General features: G+C 42.9%; 1 protein-coding gene across 1 annotated transcript in view; it reads left to right on the top strand.

Moving 5' to 3' along the window:
- KIF26B (kinesin family member 26B) overlaps window positions 1-19028 on the top strand; it is a 215068-nt gene extending 196040 nt beyond the window's left edge. The window contains exons 13-15 of the mRNA XM_009276296.2: window positions 12702-12904; window positions 14494-14644; window positions 18285-19028. Coding sequence (XP_009274571.1) covers window positions 12702-12904; window positions 14494-14644; window positions 18285-18433 — 503 coding nt within the window. The 3' untranslated portion in view covers window positions 18434-19028. The remainder of the gene's footprint in view (window positions 1-12701; window positions 12905-14493; window positions 14645-18284) is intronic.
- The last annotated feature ends 1375 nt before the right edge of the window (window positions 19029-20403 follow it).

Below are 20403 nucleotides of genomic sequence, written 5' to 3'. Positions count from 1 at the left end.
TCAGAAAGACTTCATCTTTGTTCAGATATAATCCCCAGTAGCTTTCACGCTATATCAGGACTTTTTAATTAGATGGCAAGTGCCTCCTGGGTCATACCAAGAGTCTGTGCAGTTGCAACTGGTACATCTTCCCACCAGAATGAGTTTCAGAAAATCGCAGGACAGGGATGAGGAGCATCCATCAGCTGGTCACCTCACCTTTTTCCCGGGTGCTGTTTTCCCAACCTGAAATGCGAGTCCTGCCTAACCTACTTTTGAAAAAAATGCACATTGGCATTGGAACTGATGAGCACAGGTATGTGAAATATCAGTGGCTACTTATCTTACAGTAGCGCTGGCTGTTCAAAATGTGTTATTCTCATAGATTTCCTAATTCACCAGCCATTTCCACTTGCTGGGATACTCACCTCTGGGATTCATTTGCAGTGAACTAACTGAGTAATGCATAACTCTCCCTTTCTTTATGCTCTTAACTGTGGTAGCAGGAAGAACAGGTGCAGAACAGATGTGAATACAGTAGATACCGCTATTAAAACCATATGCATAAGTGCATGGCGGATTGTACCTGTTCAGAGGATGCATCTGAAAGTGATCACTCTCCACAGTGCAAGCACAGACCAAGTGATGAAATAATCTTTCTGAAGTTAACTTTGCATCCTATGAGAAAACCTCTTTCCTATCCCTTCAGTTTACGTGGCAGTAAATTGATTTTCCTCTTTCTGAGGAGCTGTTCCTTTAATAGCTCCTTTCAAATATAAACTTTTTAATGGTAACTTGCAAGAAAAAAAAGGATGATTTGTATGTTGTGGAAAAGGAAACAAAGCTGTCTGCAGAGACTGTGTTTCTGGGTGTATACTGTCAACTGGCTTTTATCTTGTGGAGAAGCTGCCCATATGATATGGACTTTTTCCACAGGACATTTAGATGAAGAAAATTATCAAGTTCTGTGAAAACAGGCAGCTATGCAGATGAGGGAACAGAGAGAAAATTACAATGTAGATTTAGCCTTATTAGACACTACAGAACATGCACCCCTTTCCCTGGGGGAGATACTTCAAAAAAATACTCTGAGAAGAGCTTCAGTCAGAGCCTGCGGATTCTTTAGACTCCAGAGTTCATCCTAAACCTAAATCAGTAGGAGACCAGGATCTGTTTGCTGTGATGCTCATAAAACTTGTTTCATTTCACTTTTCTCTGCTTAGATAGCACATTGGAGGCTGGACAAGGCTGGAGATATGAGTGAGGAAAACATTGTGTTTGTGTTGTAATTACAGAAGAGCTTCAGATCTGTGTGTTGTACTTTATATCAGGGTTCTATTTTGGCTTACAACTTTGGCTTTTGATAACCCCTGTGTAGGACTGAACACTGTGTCAGTGGCTGTGAAAAGGGAGTTAAGAAGAGAGGACTGTTTGAGACTCGGGTTTCGGGTTGCTCTGGTAGCAGTCTGGAAGACACACCTGGAGAGAAGAGGCTTCTCCATGGTCTAGCCAGCCTTGGCCTACCTGGCAGAGCGGTGGCACTGGTTTGTCATGCTGTGTAGATACGCAAAGGCGGTGAGTGAGGGGGCGAGCAGGAACCTTTCTTTAGCGGGAAACATGGAGAATCTAGGCTTTGCTGCTTTTTTACTGCTGTGTAACATCTGACCTGTGTTTTTCACCAAATACAACTTTTTCGCTGGCTGACAGATTAATCTCTTTATTCTAATTTGTTGTGTGGTTTAGTTCTTCTCTCCCTGGTCAGCAACATTGCAGGTATCTACCCATTGCTGGACCTGAATCTCTGGGGTGGAGGGTTTTCAGTGGAGGGCCTGTGTCCCTGGAAGTTGCCTGCCCCGGTGGGCTCAGCATAGTCTGGCATGTTGACCTCCCTCAAAGTACTTTGTGAAGCTTCTCTCTTAATTCAGCCTGTCACCTGACATGGAGAGATTCCAAGTGTGTTATTTCTGATACTTTTGAGAGTGATTCCCTATATCTGCAAGTAATTCCTGTATTGTTTTGAATGAGTTGTGCTTATTTGTGTATAAGTACAACCAGGGGTTTTATGCAAATTAAAAAAAATAAATCTTTACTACCTTCCATATCTCTAGCAGCAAACCACTGCCCAGAAATTAATAAGGCTTCACTTTCTTATAACCCAGCTCCTGTTTGCATTTGGTCCTGCAGCAGTGAAATCATAATTCTGTTTTGATGTGTTTGATAATAGTATAATTTTTCACATGTCAGCAGATTTATGATGGCATAAAACCAGGATTATGACTTCAATGCAGGAGAACATGAAGGAGGAGCTGAGATATAAGGGAGAATAGAGCTGTTCACATATATATTTTTATTGTGTAATAAAAAGAATGCAAAGGTTTGCAATCTTTCATCCTCTGTAATATCTCCTTTCTATAGGTCTGTTCTAGTGCACATGTTCTCTCTTAAGGAACACTTTTTAATGAAAAAGATAGCAGACAAAGGTTCTGAGCTCTTAAAAGACAGATATTATTTTAATACATAGCGTCAAGAGCATTGGACCTTTCCTGATTTGCGGTCACAGATCCACTGTGCTGTAATGGATATGGCACTATAGATATGCTCATTTCAGGTCAGGCAACCGTGTCCACTTTATTTATGATTATTATTAACAGAAATGCTAGCTGTCAGACACGATCAACATGAATCAGCCCAAGGTCCCTGTAAGAGGAGCTATAAAGAGTCTTTAAGAGAATCACCAGCAGCCCTGTCAGATCTCACAATTACTTTTGAAGTTCTGACACATTGGAGAGACATCATTTTTTTCTTGAGATTAAGATCTTGTCTTTCAATGCTCTTAAGTGCATTATTTGTATGTGTAGGTGCTTCTGCCCTGAATGTCATACATGAAGCATCAGCCCTACATTGACAGCTTTTGAAAGATAAAGCTAGTTCATATCCTTCAGTGTTAGCCTTAGGTTACATTTTGGGCTCTGCCTGGGTACCTGTACGTTTCACAGACAGCCCAATATTGTGTGTACAAAATTTAAAAGAAAATAAAGAAAAATATTTGCCCCTTGCATTCTGGTACCTATTGAAAAATCATGTGTTTACATCATGAAGCACATAAGCCTTTCCCCTGAAGCTAACCTATCCATTTAATAAACATTCCCATCTTTCTAGCATTTAACACTGGTCCTATAACATCATGTCAGCATATATTGCCCCAAAGTGACTGCTTATGGCCGAAACAGAGCTATTTAGCCCTGATCTACAGCTGTACATTTCAAAGCTTTGTACCCCCCGCTCTTTAATCCACCCTGTGGTGTAAGTATTATTCCAGACCCCATTTTACTGATGGAGAAATGAAGGCAGAGGACTTTACTGACTTGCCCAATGCCTACAACTAAGTGAGAGCCAGATCCAGGGTTAAATTGCAGGCACCCTTGACACCTAACCTCAACTGACTTGGCCGCACATCCTCCCCTGCCCTTGCTGAGCAGTAAGAGAGGAGGGTTTCATTTGTTATTTTCTTTTTGTGGCAGGCCCTTCCTCCCTCTCCACCCGCAAGCATCTGTGCAACTATGTTTTCTCTGATTTCTTTGCTCACTCCTTGGGCCTTTCCCCTGTAAAAAACAATTGGCATCTCAGCCATATTTCTGATTCTGGCTCTAGTCTCCTCTCTCTTGGGTAGGCAGTGCTGTCCTGAGCAGGGCAGTGAAGTGTTAGGGCATAGTTTGTACGTTATATATTATTTTTTAATTCCTCAGAAATTTCAAGTGTAATGGCCCAGTGCTGCTCCATGGAAAGGCAACGATAAGGATGCTTTTATAATACGTACTCCTGTACATGATCAGGAAATGCATTCCGGCTGAACTCCATTTTACCAAAGCCATATTTGTATCCTGGGAACACAACAGGTATGAGAGGGAGGCAGGCAGAGTGGCAGATTAGGACTTGCAAGATCTATGTTGTATTCTCTGGTGTGCTGCTGGTTCACTGTATCACCTTGGGCAACTCATGTAATTTCTGTGTTCCCTGGTTACCAGCTCATAAAACTAGATAATGGTGTTGTGGAAAAAGTAACAGCAGGGTCCTTAGATCAGAAGTGTTACCTTCCTGCTTTCTGCTCTTCTGGTTTGGTTGTTAGCATCTTTTCCCCAGTTTAGTTTGGGTGTACATGGGAATTACTCTAAAATAATTCTCAATGCAAAACGTGACTGGATGATTTCAGAGATGCAGCTTTGGTGCTAGCTCCAGGTCCTGCCTGCTGTGAGCTAACAGCAAAGCAAGAGCCTAGACTCTATTGAGGTTTACCTGGTTACAGCCAGGCCCTGTTTGCATTCCCATGTAATGTGCATGAATGCCTTTTTTCTGCCTTTTACCCCCCATTTCCTACAGATGCTATTTACCTGTTCCCACCCCTTACAATGTTTCGGAGCTGCCAGAGGGGTAAGGAGACCTTCTCCAGGGACAGCAGAAAGGGGGGGACTCTGAGAAGAGGCTTTCCATGGAGATCACAGAGACCTCCCTGAGGCTGGTTTTTTTCCTGTTCCCTGTGGGAATAGGGTTGGGTGCCTAAGAGAGCCCCCGTCCCATATGCCATCCAGTTAGACCTAAGGGCTACAGTCTATCACTGCTTGCAGTGCTCTGCCGAGATGGGACGGACCTCTGCCAAAGAATGTGCCTCCTTTGATTTCTCTAGCTGAGGTTTTTTGGAGCTGAGTCTGAGTCTGGAGCTTTACTGGTGCTGGGGCTGGTGCCAGCAGGGTGAAACACTCAGGGCAGCACTCTGTGGCCCAAGCAGGCTTGGGGGAGCAGCAGGTGTGCAGCTGCCAGCGTAATGCACTGGTGGGGACAGCTGCCTGCCAGCTGACGTGCATGGACCTGCTCACAGGGGCAAAGACCCAGGACTCGGGCATGGGAGGAAGATGTGACCCTGGTGGGAAGGAAGACGCCTGTTGAAGAGGTGAGGCTTAGGGGAGAAAGTCCTTACATGTAAAGTGCTTTCAAGTTGGTTCAGCCTTCCTGAATGTTGGGTATCAGTGAGCATCAGAAAACAAAAATCTAAGGGGTGCTATTGACAGTAAGGCCAAGTATGGACAAGACTGGGGGAAAATCAAGGTTTCCAAACACTGACTTCCTGAAGTTTAGACCTGTGCCCTGAGTTGCAGTTGTATATCTCAGCGTTTGCAGGACCCTGCTTTTGTCAGTCCAGGATAGGATTGGCGTGCGTAGGTGTGTGTGTGTTTGTGCACATGCTTCAATCTTCTTTGCATGGGGAACCTGTCTGACTATAGATAATTAAAGATTCCTGCTACAGCATTTTATGGCTTTTGCAGTAAAGTTTCATGACTCCTTGCAGCTCTTTCTCAGTACTAAGTTTCACCACCAAAGCAGAGGAAATTGCTACGTGATTTTAAACACTTTAATAAAAAGACAGACTGTTAAGACATGACAATAATTATCTACAATTAGAGTCCCTTTTTCTCTCTTACTTCTGTGCTGTGGGTTTCATTGGTGGGATGGTTTTAAAGATGGAGATTTAGAGGTTCCTGGAAAGCCCTGAAAACTCTATATTTGAACACATTCACCCTCTGGAAGCACTTAGCCCTGCCTGCGAAAGCCGCAGAAAAAGCTGGAGGCTGAATCTGCGGACTGTAAATTATGAAAGTCCATCTCCAACCAATATTGCAAAGCATCGCATTTTGAAACGTGGCCAAAATGATAATGATGAAACAAAACACCAACAAAAAGAGTCTGAGCTTTTCCAAGTGAAAAGGAATTTGGTTTATGTTTAGACTGCCTAAGGCACAGTGTGGGGAGCTGAAAATTGCCCTTTGTATCACAAAGCCTTAGGGCATCTCCAGGGTTTCTACTTTAACTTGATTACAAGTGATGGTAACTAATTGATATCCTGCATTATACCTTTACCATGACAAAGGATGTTTAGAATTATACAGCAAAAAGCTGTTTGCATGCAGGTGACCACTTTATGCATGTGACTGCTGGCTGGACAGCCCTGGGGGGAGCAGAGGGAGGGGAAGTGCGGGCTTCAGCTCCAATTTTTTTTTGTTCATTAAAACAACAGCATTGATTTTCCCAGGTCAAAGCCAGGCCATTTCATGCAGCAAATCTGTGTTGAAAGGGATCAGAGTAATCATTTTTTACACGCTTGACTACTGCATGCCAGCATTGAGCTTTCAGCCACATGAACATAGGAATGATTTAATAGAGGAAATGGCAGCAGGCTATTGTGGACGGTGAAGGCTCCATGTAACATGCATGACTGAGTCGCACACCATTAGGCTGGGTGTAAATAAAACCTGCTCCTGACACTGCCACAGAATTAGCTCACTGGAATGCCTCCACCACTGTCCTGTCGGGAGCTAATGCTCTGGCTGCAGAGCCCCTTCCGCCTCCAGCCTCTGCCTTTGCTGCCCAAGCAACTGGCGCAGCTATTTAGTGCAGTACTGTGGTAACAATAACCAGCTCCTTACATAATGCCACAATGCTGACAAATACCTGTTAAACCAAAATCCAGCCTGAAGTGAGATAAATATTTAGAAGAGGAGGCTCTGGTGGTTTTTTGCTAGGGATCTGGGGTGCTGAAAACTCACCCCCCCGTGATGTGCATCTTTCCTGGAGCGTCTCCCAGATTACTTGTCAACCTGCCATGCTGCAGGAGGGCTGCTTCCTGATCTGGTTTCAGGAGTGCTCATTCACCAGCTCTAAACTGCCCCCAAAAGCTCCTTTTAAAGTGAGACAGTAATTCAGGAAGCAAGGTTAAGAGATGAACTGGGTGGGTAGAAAAAAATTAGGAGTAGGCTGTACCTCAGCATGTTCCTTATACCAATACAGAAGCAACATATCTAGTACAGGTATGGATGGAAGATGACAAACAAGTGTTGCTTTATTCCTATGTACAGCAAGCAGTGGTTTCTAGCCTCAAGTGTCCTTATACTTCTTATTGATTCACAACAGCAGGATTGCATATAAGTCAACACAGAATACGGCCTGAATTATTTTACAGTGAGGTGGGCATAGAAGATTTTCTCCTGAATGATGGATCCTGTCAGTGTTTCCTATTCCAGGTGTTGAGGTGCAACATGGTCTTTCCTATGTAATTTGAATTGCCAGAATGAGCGAATGCTGTTTAGATTTTCTGGCAATAAATGCCTGGATTCTTTGGTGTTTGGAGTACTGACCTCAAGATGGGCACCCTAAATACTTCTGGTGAAGCCAGAGGCACCTTCCGCTTGAAAGCATTGACAGTGTCTTCAGTAATTGGGAGGGGAACTGTGCAAACTGTATGAAAATCCGAGGAGTGAATAGCTATGTGCTCTGCACTGGTGAAAGTGCACTATAAAATAAACTAGGAGAAAGGAGGTCAAAGGAATGGGGAGGAGTTGGTTCAGTCATGGACAATTGCCCATGAGGGCAGACCCCATTAGGAAATGGGAATGAGAGGAGAAGTCAGCATTGTGTTTTCAACTCAAACAAAGCAGGAGCCCCGTTGTCAGACAGTGAGGAGCAGCTAGGGGAACAGGATGGATAATCTTTACCAGTAAGCAAACAGTTTGATGCTACATTTGAGGTTGATGCTATTGCTACTGGAAGCACAATATTTTTTGGAAATGAAGCCACAGAAGGAACAGTGGGAGCTTAGGGGTACTGCTCTACTTAGCCAGGATTGCTTTTTGTAATCTTCTTGACTTTGAGACTGTCCAGTGAGAAAAAACAAAATACTGAACAACAGGTTCTGTACAGAAAGGCAATTTTACCTCCTGTAACATTAAGTGCAGTGGGGAATAGCTTTGGCTCCACATCCTGCCTTTGAGCACACACTATAAACTTCCGAAATTATGATATATCAAGTTACAGTTTCATTTTCTGTTTGAAACACTTTGAAATTTCTAGGACAGCAGTTGTTTTGCATCCCATTCAGATGTATCCTGCTTTGAAGAGATATGCGTCACACTTCTTTTCATGAAGATTTTGCATTTATACTTTCTGCCTTTACTTTTTTCACAGAAAAGATGCTCAGTCTGGAATGTGTGCTTGGAAAGCAATCTAAGGGGAACACTCCAAAATATACAGTACTTAAGCAAAACCAGACCTCTTAAGGTTTCTGCCCTGGTCAACACATACTTTTATGAGCACACATCCTAATGTAGCTGGGCAATTTTACTGAGGTCAGTGAGTCTTCTTATCCTTAAAGTTACCCTTGCATACCTAGCTGGCTTGGTCTGTGTTTCTAATACCTGAAGGCTTCTCCAGGCTTATCTTTGCTGAAGTATGTTGTAGCTTCAGTGCCACTCTTCAGTCAGATCTATTTTCACACTGCACACCTTCACTGCTGTGTTACTCCCTTCATCTTAATTTTAATGTGGCCAAACCTTAACCAACAGCTCAAGGTAGAGCAACAGATCTGTTGCGAAAGCAAATCTTGTATTCTGTGCATTTTCAGGGCTATTTCATAGCCTGGTTATTCATACTCAAGCTAGTCTCAAGAGAGGTTATTCTGAGTGTGGATAAATTCAAACTGAGTGAAAAACATATCCTCCAAGACGTTTAGCAAATGGCATGTTGCTTTACCTGCTGGATGGTCATAAATGAAAGTGTCGTTATTCTGTCCTGGGTTCAGCTTACAGGATTTCTTTCAGATCGATTTTTGGTATAAAATTCTTTTTTTTAATGGAGGAATGAATCCCATTTACACGGCAGGAGGGTCAGCCAGCTTGCCGAGGTACTGGGCAGGGTGCACGCTCCCCCAGTCCCAGCTGGTGGGGCAGAAGTGGGAGGGACCTGCCGAGAGCTGCTCCTGCTGAGCTCCCGGGCTGCCTGCTGCCTTCGTGAGACGTGTGTGGGGATGTAGAGGAGCGGCGCGCTGTAATTCCTACAAAGCGTTTTATTTATTATACAGTCAAAATTTATGAGATCCTAACCCCATCAAGTGCTACCAATAAATTTGGGGCTTCAAATGGGTATTTGCTATGTAAATGGAAAACTGTATTCATTTTAACAATTTAATTGTTGTGTCTGCATGTTGATACAGATGAGCAAGCTGTCAACTGCTTTGTGACATTCAACCTGAAGCTCTGCTTTGGCTGTATCTCTTTACTGATCCCAATTAAGGTGAAATCAGAAAAAACAGAGGCTAAATGGAGGGGTCAGTGGCAGGAGTCTCCTGTCAAAAGACACCGTTATTTTCTGTACCTGAACTAATAAACAGCCTATTAATCACTGCATGTTTAGAATAAACTAGATTGGGCTTTGCCTCACTGCAAAGATGCAGGAGATCTTTCATTTCATGTCTCCCCAAAGCACACTAAACCTCAGATGAATCATCCTGAGTCAGCATTGAAGGCTCAGATAAAAAGACATCCCTCTTTCTCTTTCTTCTCTGCCTCACACGCAGACGTACCCACTGCGATGGGGCAGGGAGACCTGCGCAGGCAGCCCCTGCGTCCTGAAGGAGCCCCTGGGCAGACGGCGGTGAGTCTGCTCGCCTCAGGCGGCTCTGCCCTGCCGCATTGCCCCGGTGCGCCGAGAGCTGACAGCCTCGCTTTGTTGTGATAACCCACGGGCTATCCAGGCGTGAGCTCTGGCTAGAAAAACATAATGAGCTCATGTTAGCATGTCTCCTGCCACTGCTGTAGCCTCCGCTGCCGCTCCACCAAGGGGTAAGCGCTATTAGCTGGAGCCTCAGGTTGGAGCCCTCCTTCTAGACCACAGGCTTCTGTTTCTCATTGAGCCAAATGTATACGAATGGAAACTAAATGCAAAAACATTTACCATCATCCCTGTAATTCATACGCTGGTGACATCTGTTTTGCTTTGCTCCAAATAACAGCCTGACACTGTTCTCATGGTAAGGTGAATTGGAGCCATCCACCTGCATTCCCATAGTGTCTCAGACCTGGACTTTCGCTCTGGTTGGAGATGCAGTTTTTCCAGTGGGGATGGTTTAAAAGTGCCCCATTACACAAGAAGTTGGTGTTAACAGCCACAGTGGGGAAAAAAGAAAGAGGGAAGAAAAAAGGAAGAAAATCAAACATCACAGAAAAAGGAACTACCTTAGTCATAGTTCAGCCATGCATAGGAGAGCTGGACAGAAGGTATTTCCAGTCTGCTCAGCTGCTTTGTTGAAATGCTAGAGCTAGTCCACAGGCACGGCATGCAAGGAGATGTGACCATCAATGCAGGGCACAAAGTAAAAAGAATTAGCAGCACGCGGCTGTATTGCACAGGAGGTCAGATCTGATGCTTGTAAGTGTTGCTGGCTCTAAAAGTTGATGAGCAGCAAAGATAGGAAAGAGATTGTTTTTACACTCAGGCAAAATTTCAAAGGCTGCTCCTGTGAGACACCATGGCTAAAAGCCTAAAAAGTATTTTAAACAGTATTTAATGCCTAAATCCTTTTGGTCTTGAGTGACACTAGGGATGTACTCAGTGCTCTTCACATCTAAGCAAGTGGAGGGCTCGTTTCCCAGGAGGGGCTGAGCCCATTGCAGGATCTCTCCCCGCATGTAACAAAATTTAATAGTCCGCCACCCTGTCTCACCTCCCTTCAAGTAAGCAGCTCCTCTCACCATTTGGTTGCCTTTCTCTAGCATCGCTGACAAGAGTCACCCGCAGCATTGCAGTTTGTTGGGGTCTTCCCAAACTGTGTCTCTCTCGTTGTCACTTTTTAGCTATGGTAATGGGTCAGGTCTTGCTTTTCCTTTTTTCAAGATCGGATTCTTCTCTTGATCAGGCATTTTAATCTAGAGTTTAGAAATGCATTCAAGGTAAGTGAATGCTGACATTGACTTCCAGTTGCTGGTACAACAGGTCTAAAATAACTCCTACTTGCTGGTATTTGTAAGGCTTCACTTGTTCTAGCATGGGCTCCTTTGCTGGGCTGCAGTTTGAGTAGTAACACAAGTATGATGGGTGTCACAGGATGGGCAGTCCAGATCTCAGGCCATTTGGTATAAATTGGGCCATGTAGAGCTCCCTGTCTGTCCGCCTTGGCTGTGCTCTGCCTTTCTTGCATAGAGTTGTCTCAGATGCATTCAAATAAAAGCTCTGTAGACTAGGCTTTCTAGATAGACAGCAAGATAGACCGTTCTCATCCATTTTAGAGCTATCATTTACAGGTTAATTTCTGGTTACTAACTGCTGGTTTCTAGCACAGACTGCTGCACTTGGGAATCAATGGGATAAGATGTGATAGTTCGCAAAATCAGCAGAGAAACGGACTCCCATGAATGAAACTAGACAATGCTTTGTTACTTGCAAATCCAAAAACTAGGCAATCAATAGATTTTTTTTTTTTAATTTTATTTTTTTAGCTTTCATTGAAGCACCAGGTTGGCAGACATGTTGAAGCTGTTTACATTTAAGTTTCAATAAATGTAGTGCTGGAAATTCCTCTAAATGATTTTATCTTGTTTTTAAAATAAAATCTGCATGATCATTCTGCATCCCTTCCCTGCTGGCATCAGTTTTGTTCTTGCAGCCAAGAGAGTCAGTTAATAGTTTCATTCAAACTTGCTGGCTCCGGCTTTTGTTTTTGGTTTCTCACATCCGTTCTATTCCTGCTGTCTCCTAGGGGAGACCCTGCAGGAGTTGTCAGCTCAAAAACGTTTGGTTTTTTTTTTTTTTTAAACCCAGCCATTGCTCTGATTGTACTAAACCAAGCAACGAAATGTAACCAGTTGTTTTTCTTTTTTGTGTGTGTCTGTTCTTTCTCCCAACAAACCATATGCTCAACTTCCTTACCGCGGCCATCAGGCCAGTGATGTACTTTTTCTCCCTTGCTTTACCTTAGGCCCTGATTTGGCAACTCACGTGGTAGATGCTTTCCATATGGCATAGGCTTTATCAACCACGGTACATTTTCAGCTACTGCAGTGCTCCCATCCGCTGTGCTGGTATTATAAAGGAGAGTGGGTGTGCATGAGCACTGGTATTGAAGCAGACACAGTAACTAACCCTTCTGCCAGCCCGTCATTCTTGCTGCTTTCTTATCCATCACCAGTGCTGCAGTAAGTGCGTAAGTGGGAAATGTTTGAGGGGAATATTCTACTGAGCAGAGACAAGGCTAATGCAACTCTGGTGGCAACCACCAAGCTTGGGTGTACTTGCTGCAGGTGTTTTGTCCTCTCTAGTGTTTTTACTGCTCTAGCCAGCCTACAGTGGTGTTATGCAAAGGACTAGGTGATGGTATACCGGCACTCAACTCCAGCATAGTAAAAGAACTTGAGTATCAAAGTGCTTTTTGTGCTGTGATTAAAAAAAACCAAAACCACACCTCCCCTGGAGATGATCTATGCAGAGGCTGGCTAATGCTTGTCCTTAGGCTGTAAGAGCCAGCACCAGTAAGGAGATAGGAAAGCAAAGCTAGACCAGTTCCAGCCTGCTGCTCTGGCTCTCCATTAGCATACCTGTAGATACCAAGACCTGACCAAAGGGAAGCAGGCACAAGCTCTGGAAACTTTAGGGTACATATGCCCTCTGAGGATCAAATCCTGGAGTCCGGCACCAAAGAACATGTGAGGATCTGACTCATGGTGAGTGGGTACGGCACATCGCAGCTACAGCTCACCCCAACTTCCATGGCCTCCCTGGTTTTCACTCCATTTTATTCTGCGTGTAAGAAGGCTGAATATATATAATTTGTAGACATCTCTGCAAGTGAAGCAGAAAGGAGAGGCAATAACCGTGCTAACATGAAATGGCAATTTCTGCATTTGCAGGTTCACAGAGACGGAGGCTTATTCCAGCTTTATCACTTGATGCTGCTTCCCCAGCAAGGAAGCCTGCAAACAGCCCCGGAGTCCGCTGGGTGGATGGGCCCCTGCGAAGTGGGCAGAGGGGGCTGGGGGAGCCCTTTGAGATCAAAGTCTATGAGATAGATGATGTGGAGAGGCTCCAGCGGCGACGAGGTGGGGACAGCAAGGTAAGTACAATCCATGTAATCTGTCTCCCTCCTCCTGGAGGGTGTAAGAGGGAGAATTCAGATTATGCAGTCAGAAATGTGTAGTATTGTATATGGTTAATTCAACAGGCAGCAAAACCTATTATCTCATTTAAGAGCAGTTATGACTTGAGTTACGCCTTCTTCCGTAGCAGCTAGCGGACGTTGACACCATGCATTTTTGCCCCTTGCTTATGGTCTTGGTGGTTCCTGTGCTCTAGTATCTCATCACATCTGTCTTTCAAGGCAGCAATGGTGCCTCAAGTGCTTTGATGGTATTGTTTTCAGGATAGCTAATGTCTTTTCTCTAACAAAGTTGTTCCTGCCAACCTCAGGCCTCCAAATTTACAAAAAGATCAGGGAATTGTAAAGGTCAGCTCTTGAGAGGTATCACTGGGAAGAGGATCTGAAGTTGGTGGAATACCACCAATTTTAGATGAACTGTGGATATAGACTTTATTGTTATTTTAAGGCACTTTTTCTTCCTAGCCCCTGTCACTTGGTTAGGCAGTTTGTGGTGGTGTTCTCTGACATAATTTTGTATGGAGAAAAACATCACTTCTTGGGGTGGGGTTTCCGCTGCACTTCACCCACACAGCAGATTTGTCTACAGAGCAGAAGGCAGAATAGGGTTGGGACCTTCACACAGGCTTGGAGGAGGATAGTTCTTGTATTGAGAATGCTCCCATGCTAGCGAGGGTAGCACAGCCCTCACTGTGGGCTCACTTACTGCACATCTTGATGGCTGCCACCCCTCAGAAGTCGGGGTGGGGTTTCCGCTGCACTTCACCCACACAGCAGATTTGTCTACAGAGCAGAAGGCAGAATAGGGTTGGGACCTTCACACAGGCTTGGAGGAGGATAGTTCTTGTATTGAGAATGCTCCCATGCTAGCGAGGGTAGCACAGCCCTCACTGTGGGCTCACTTACTGCACATCTTGATGGCTGCCACCCCTCAGAAGTCATGCGAGGCCAGGCTGGGTGCCTCCAGACAGCACTGCACCCTGTGCTGTTACTGTGCCTCATATCTTAGCAGGAAATATATCTTCTTTATTAATGATTGTGAATTGCTAGAGCTTTTCATAACATATTCCCTTTGTTTAAGGATGTTTTAAATTTGATATTGCTACCAGTTCTCTTATTTTATAATATGACTACTGCATTTCTTATGCGCCAAGCAGAGAGATGTATTTAGGATTTTAATACAGCAAGCAATGGATTTCCTTCTCCCAAGAGCTTAGATTTTCTTAGCCAAACTTCTGGTGACAAAACCCAGAAATGTTTTGCTACAGTTAATCTGATTTCAGGATGCTGCCTGTTATTAATTATTATGGTTTATTATTAACTATCATTGCAAAGTCTCCAAAGCTCACTGATGGAAAACATCAAAAGCAAACAAAAGCAATAAAAATAAAACAGATGATAGATGATTTCATGCAGTGATTCATACGCTTCAGAGTAAATGGCTCATTGTCAGTATTATTGATTGGAAGATCATTTGACTGACTGGATCTAGGTATTCCTTCTCCTCTTCACCTATTCCTTCCCTGCTCCTTTTTCCTGGTTGGCAGGAAGTGATATGTTTCAATGCCAAGCTGAAAATCCTGGAGCATCGCCAGCAGAGAATTGCTGAGGTCAAGGCCAAGTACGAGTGGTTAATGAGAGAACTGGAGGTGACCAAACAGTACCTGATGCTGGATCCTAATAAATGGCTCAGTGAATGTAAGGATGTTGTTTTATTGCCTGGACTCATAGGTGTCCTTTGGTTTATTTCATGGCAGGGGGACGGAGGGGAGCGGAAATGTTTGCTAAGAATGAGAAATGAGCTACTGTGTTTGTAAACTAAAATGAACCAACATATGACCTAAGGGCAGGTTTTAGATTGACTGTATTTCTAGAACTAGTCCCTATAATTCTTACTAAATGTTGACAGTAGAACTGAACAGTCTTTTTTGCCTGAGAGCTGAATGTTGAAATGGTACAGCATTGTAGTGGTGAATATTGCCATTGGTAGATTAACGTTCACGCGTTTCAGTCCACAGCTCCTGAAAATGAGATTTTTTTTCTTTTGGCCTCAGATCACTCAGACATATGAGTAATATTATAAATCTGCTCTTCTACCACAAAATAACACTGTGGAGCAAACTTGTCCCTTGGCACCAGTGGGCTTACATGAAAAATGAATTTGGCCCATTTTTTATAACTATAGATGTGTAAAGTTCAGAGAGCTTAAAGGGCATTCACATTCAAATGAAGAAGGACCTCAACACCTCAAAGGAAAAAAAATAGAGAGTACTGCAGTAATTGTACAACAATTTTTAGTATTAGCAAGCAGACGAGTTCCTGTCAAAGAGTCCTAGGAAAAAAAAAGAGTTTCAATTTATTTAGGATAATTGCAGGTAGCAAAAGGAGGTCGGCTGGTGTGTTCTCTTAAAGCATCCTAACTCTTCTTTTAACAGCTGCCATAAGTTAACACTGGATTGGTACATCCTGCAAAGCAACCACGGTGTATGTTTCAGGAACGCTATTAAGGAAGAGAGGTAAAAAGGACAGATTTAAAGGGAGCAGAGAATTTGCGATACATTGCCATCCGCTTACTGTGTGATGCCTTTGCTTCCGATTCCAGTGTGATAAATGCAGAAAGCCTCAAGGACGGCACAGAACTCAGGGACCAGATGAGATAGGAAGTGCTGGCTCAGACAACGTATCTCACACTTGGCTTCCACAGAAGCCGCTGCCAGCTGGTTTCTGGCAGCATACGGGCCGAGGCCAGGCTGGGTGCCTCCAGACAGCACTGCACCCTGTGCTGTTACTGTGCCTCATATCTTAGCAGGAAATATATCTTCTTTATTAATGATTGTGAATTGCTAGAGCTTTTCATAACATATTCCCTTTGTTTAAGGATGTTTTAAATTTGATATTGCTACCAGTTCTCTTATTTTATAATATGACTACTGCATTTCTTATGCGCCAAGCAGAGAGATGTATTTAGGATTTTAATACAGCAAGCAATGGATTTCCTTCTCCCAAGAGCTTAGATTTTCTTAGCCAAACTTCTGGTGACAAAACCCAGAAATGTTTTGCTACAGTTAATCTGATTTCAGGATGCTGCCTGTTATTAATTATTATGGTTTATTATTAACTATCATTGCAAAGTCTCCAAAGCTCACTGATGGAAAACATCAAAAGCAAACAAAAGCAATAAAAATAAAACAGATGATAGATGATTTCATGCAGTGATTCATACGCTTCAGAGTAAATGGCTCATTGTCAGTATTATTGATTGGAAGATCATTTGACTGACTGGATCTAGGTATTCCTTCTCCTCTTCACCTATTCCTTCCCTGCTCCTTTTTCCTGGTTGGCAGGAAGTGATATGTTTCAATGCCAAGCTGAAAATCCTGGAGCATCGCCAGCAGAGAATTGCTGAGGTCAAGGCCAAGTACGAGTGGTTAATGAGAGAACTGGAGGTGACCAAACAGTACCTGATGCTGGATCCTAATAAATGGCTCAGTGAATGTAAGGATGTTGTTTTATTGCCTGGACTCATAGGTGTCCTTTGGTTTATTTCATGGCAGGGGGACGGAGGGGAGCGGAAATGTTTGCTAAGAATGAGAAATGAGCTACTGTGTTTGTAAACTAAAATGAACCAACATATGACCTAAGGGCAGGTTTTAGATTGACTGTATTTCTAGAACTAGTCCCTATAATTCTTACTAAATGTTGACAGTAGAACTGAACAGTCTTTTTTGCCTGAGAGCTGAATGTTGAAATGGTACAGCATTGTAGTGGTGAATATTGCCATTGGTAGATTAACGTTCACGCGTTTCAGTCCACAGCTCCTGAAAATGAGATTTTTTTTTCTTTTGGCCTCAGATCACTCAGACATATGAGTAATATTATAAATCTGCTCTTCTACCACAAAATAACACTGTGGAGCAAACTTGTCCCTTGGCACCAGTGGGCTTACATGAAAAATGAATTTGGCCCATTTTTTATAACTATAGATGTGTAAAGTTCAGAGAGCTTAAAGGGCATTCACATTCAAATGAAGAAGGACCTCAACACCTCAAAGGAAAAAAAATAGAGAGTACTGCAGTAATTGTACAACAATTTTTAGTATTAGCAAGCAGACGAGTTCCTGTCAAAGAGTCCTAGGAAAAAAAAAGAGTTTCAATTTATTTAGGATAATTGCAGGTAGCAAAAGGAGGTCGGCTGGTGTGTTCTCTTAAAGCATCCTAACTCTTCTTTTAACAGCTGCCATAAGTTAACACTGGATTGGTACATCCTGCAAAGCAACCACGGTGTATGTTTCAGGAACGCTATTAAGGAAGAGAGGTAAAAAGGACAGATTTAAAGGGAGCAGAGAATTTGCGATACATTGCCATCCGCTTACTGTGTGATGCCTTTGCTTCCGATTCCAGTGTGATAAATGCAGAAAGCCTCAAGGACGGCACAGAACTCAGGGACCAGATGAGATAGGAAGTGCTGGCTCAGACAACGTATCTCACACTTGGCTTCCACAGAAGCCGCTGCCAGCTGGTTTCTGGCAGCATACGGGCACCTACAGTGGAATGATTGATGTGTACACCTTCCCTTGCCATTCTTGAGTGATCTAGTGAGAATCACATGGAACAGGGAGAGGTGTGAGGAGCAAGGAGGTTGGAGGTTGGTTTCTAACTCCAAGTTCTGAATTCAGCAAAGGATTTGTCCTCCCAGGGCAGAGCACCTATTTAAATCTCTTTCTGGTCAGCAGAATGTGTGATAGAGTCAGTACATCTCGTATACATGCCCCAAATAGGGATGACTTTAAGTATGTGCTAGGAATTAAAATTTGCTTAAGCATGGTGCTGAAGCAGACCCTGAATGCAAACAATCAAAATCATTGTAAACAAATTTAACTTGGGCTGGTTTACACCTTATTGCTGAATTTCCCCATCATGTTCAACCTGTGTGTTCCTTATGGGCGTGAAGGTTAACCTGAAGCCTGCAGGTGTTTTTTGCCAGCCGGTTTCTTTGCAGTGAGCCACGTGGTTGCTGGAAGAATAGTTCTGGTGGCTTTTCTTGGGGAAAGATGTTGGAGTGTGGCAAAAGGCATCTGCAGTTCTGGAGAGGATGGCAGAACATATCACTCAAGAAAGCATTCAATGCAATCGTGACAGTATTCTTCACTATCAGCAAGCTGCTGTGCCATTTTAATAGCCATTAAACAGAAAAGGCAGCTTTTGATGACAATGGCAAGCCAGAGATAATGTTGTGTACAGTACTGATGGCTTTAAGGACTTGAATTAGCGCTGTCTCTCCCACCAACCAGCACTGGGTTTTGTTTGCTTTTCCTATCTGTGTGTTTTCTTTCCCACAGTTGATCTGGAGCAGGTATTTGAGCTGGATTCTCTGGAATACCTGGAGGCCCTGGAATGTGTGACTGAGCGTTTGGAAAACCGTGTCAACTTCTGCAAGGCCCATCTCATGATGATCACCTGTTTTGACATCACCTCTAGACGCCGATAAAGAACGAACCTCAAGAGAATTTCAATGCACATCTCTGCCATCCTCCTTTTCCCTTCTGAATAGCATCCCAAAGACAACAGAATGAGGATGAAGGTTGGAGTCAAGTCTCAACTGTGTGTATGAGAGATTTGCTTTACTATACAGAAGAGTAGTATTAAAAAAAAAGGACAAGCATGAAAAATGGAGATATAAGGTTGTTGATTCTCTTAGCCTAAAAGAGCACTTTGAGGAACCTTTAAGGACATGTCTGTAAATAAGAACTGCTGGCAGAAGACACTTCTTTCCCTGCGTTAGCTGAGGGAGGAGGAAAGGTGGTTGTAGGACTTCCATTGAGAGGTTCATTAAAAGAAAACCTATCCAGAAAAACTGCTTAAGTGCCTTGCAAATCTTTATTATCCAAACATTTATGTTCATACTTTATTGTGTACAGATGGTGCTAGTCAAGAAAAGAAAAAGTTAAAAAACAAACACACTTTTGAAATGTATTTACAGCTTGTTTTTCTCTTGGTGTTTTCTCCTATTTCAGACTTGCTGTTTCTAAGTAACTTGTGTTTGTAGAGATATTTCCTAATCAGTACAACATATGAATAAATGTTAACTGTCTTTTCTTGTTACCAGAGTAAGGCCACTCAAAGAGAAATTCAACTTTTCCAGATGACACAAAAAATATTTCTAGCAGTGAGTGAGGTTTGCTTATATGTTCTTCTGTACTATCTTATATGCTGGAGGACACAGTAATTTTCCCAGCCTGTAGGTTCTGCAATGTATGAGAGAGGAGAGGTGACATTACCGTGAAGTAAATATCTTTTCCATTTGATCCAACCCACATAACTTGTTTGCTTTTTCATGTATTTTTAGCTTTGTACTGGTTAGAGTTATGGATGAGAAGGCACTTTTATCCTAACCCCTTTTTCTGGTGCTAAGAATTTGCTCTCAGCCTCTTTAGGCTGAGGGCTCCCATGCTTATCAGTCCAAAAATGAGTGATCTATTCTGTCTTTCTTGAGACTATGACTGGTAAAATTTAGCTTTGCCTCTTTTTGACATATACCACCGCAAAACATGTTTTGGCACCTTTTGGTCCCTGGCCCAGTTTGTCCATAGTCACAGACGTACCTGAGGAGTGCAGACTCTGTTTAGCTCAGCCAGTCTGGAAATAGACGGGAGTCATGAGTGAGTGGATATGGCACTTCAGGCATGTTGGCTATGGCATTTTCCTTATCAACACTCCAACATTGAAGCCATGGCAAGATTCACATTGACATCAAAAGGACGAGGGTCTGCGCCTCTAATGCACTTCCAAATGTTCTACTTGTTTGCGTCTTTTTCTACAAAACAGTATATGGGAAGGAACATCCTTTGTGTTTCTTAAAGAAATGTGCGAAATCTGCATTTTAATTACGTATGAGCATAAAGAAATATTTTGTTGAATTAGGTTTCCTCTTCTTTTATAGTGAAATAAGCCCATTCACAAAAAATTCCTCTCACATACAATTGTGCTACCCTCCTATTGCTTATGAGAAAATAAGAGCATCATTTAACATATACTCAATTTGCATCAATTTACTGTTGTACTTAAATGCAACTCTTCCTTTACCTGCACCATCATATTAATGCCATCTTACAATGTCCCAAGCAGCAAGTCCCAATGGAAAAATAACCCTACAAAAACACTCATAGATTTTCTAGTGGTTACCTGAAAAAAAAAGCTTAAAAAAACCCAAAAAAGATAGAAATAACATTTATATAGTTTTATTTTCTTTTAATACTCTACAGCTTGTAATAACAAACCTTATTCATTCTATTAGCCTTGTCACTGGATTTTGTAGATCCTCCTTACATTCTATAGGATTATTTGGAGGGAAAAAAGGTCCTATATGAAAGTGGCTTTCTAGTCTATTCCACAGCATTTTCCTACCATGAAACTCATATTCCAAGTTAGTATTAAAGACATAGGTCTGATCTCTCCCCC

This window comes from Aptenodytes forsteri, unplaced genomic scaffold, assembly GCF_000699145.1.
Source record: "Aptenodytes forsteri isolate BGI_AS27 unplaced genomic scaffold, ASM69914v1 Scaffold10, whole genome shotgun sequence".
Classification (NCBI taxonomy): domain Eukaryota; kingdom Metazoa; phylum Chordata; class Aves; order Sphenisciformes; family Spheniscidae; genus Aptenodytes; species Aptenodytes forsteri.
This window is presented reverse-complemented; position numbering and strand designations above follow the sequence as displayed.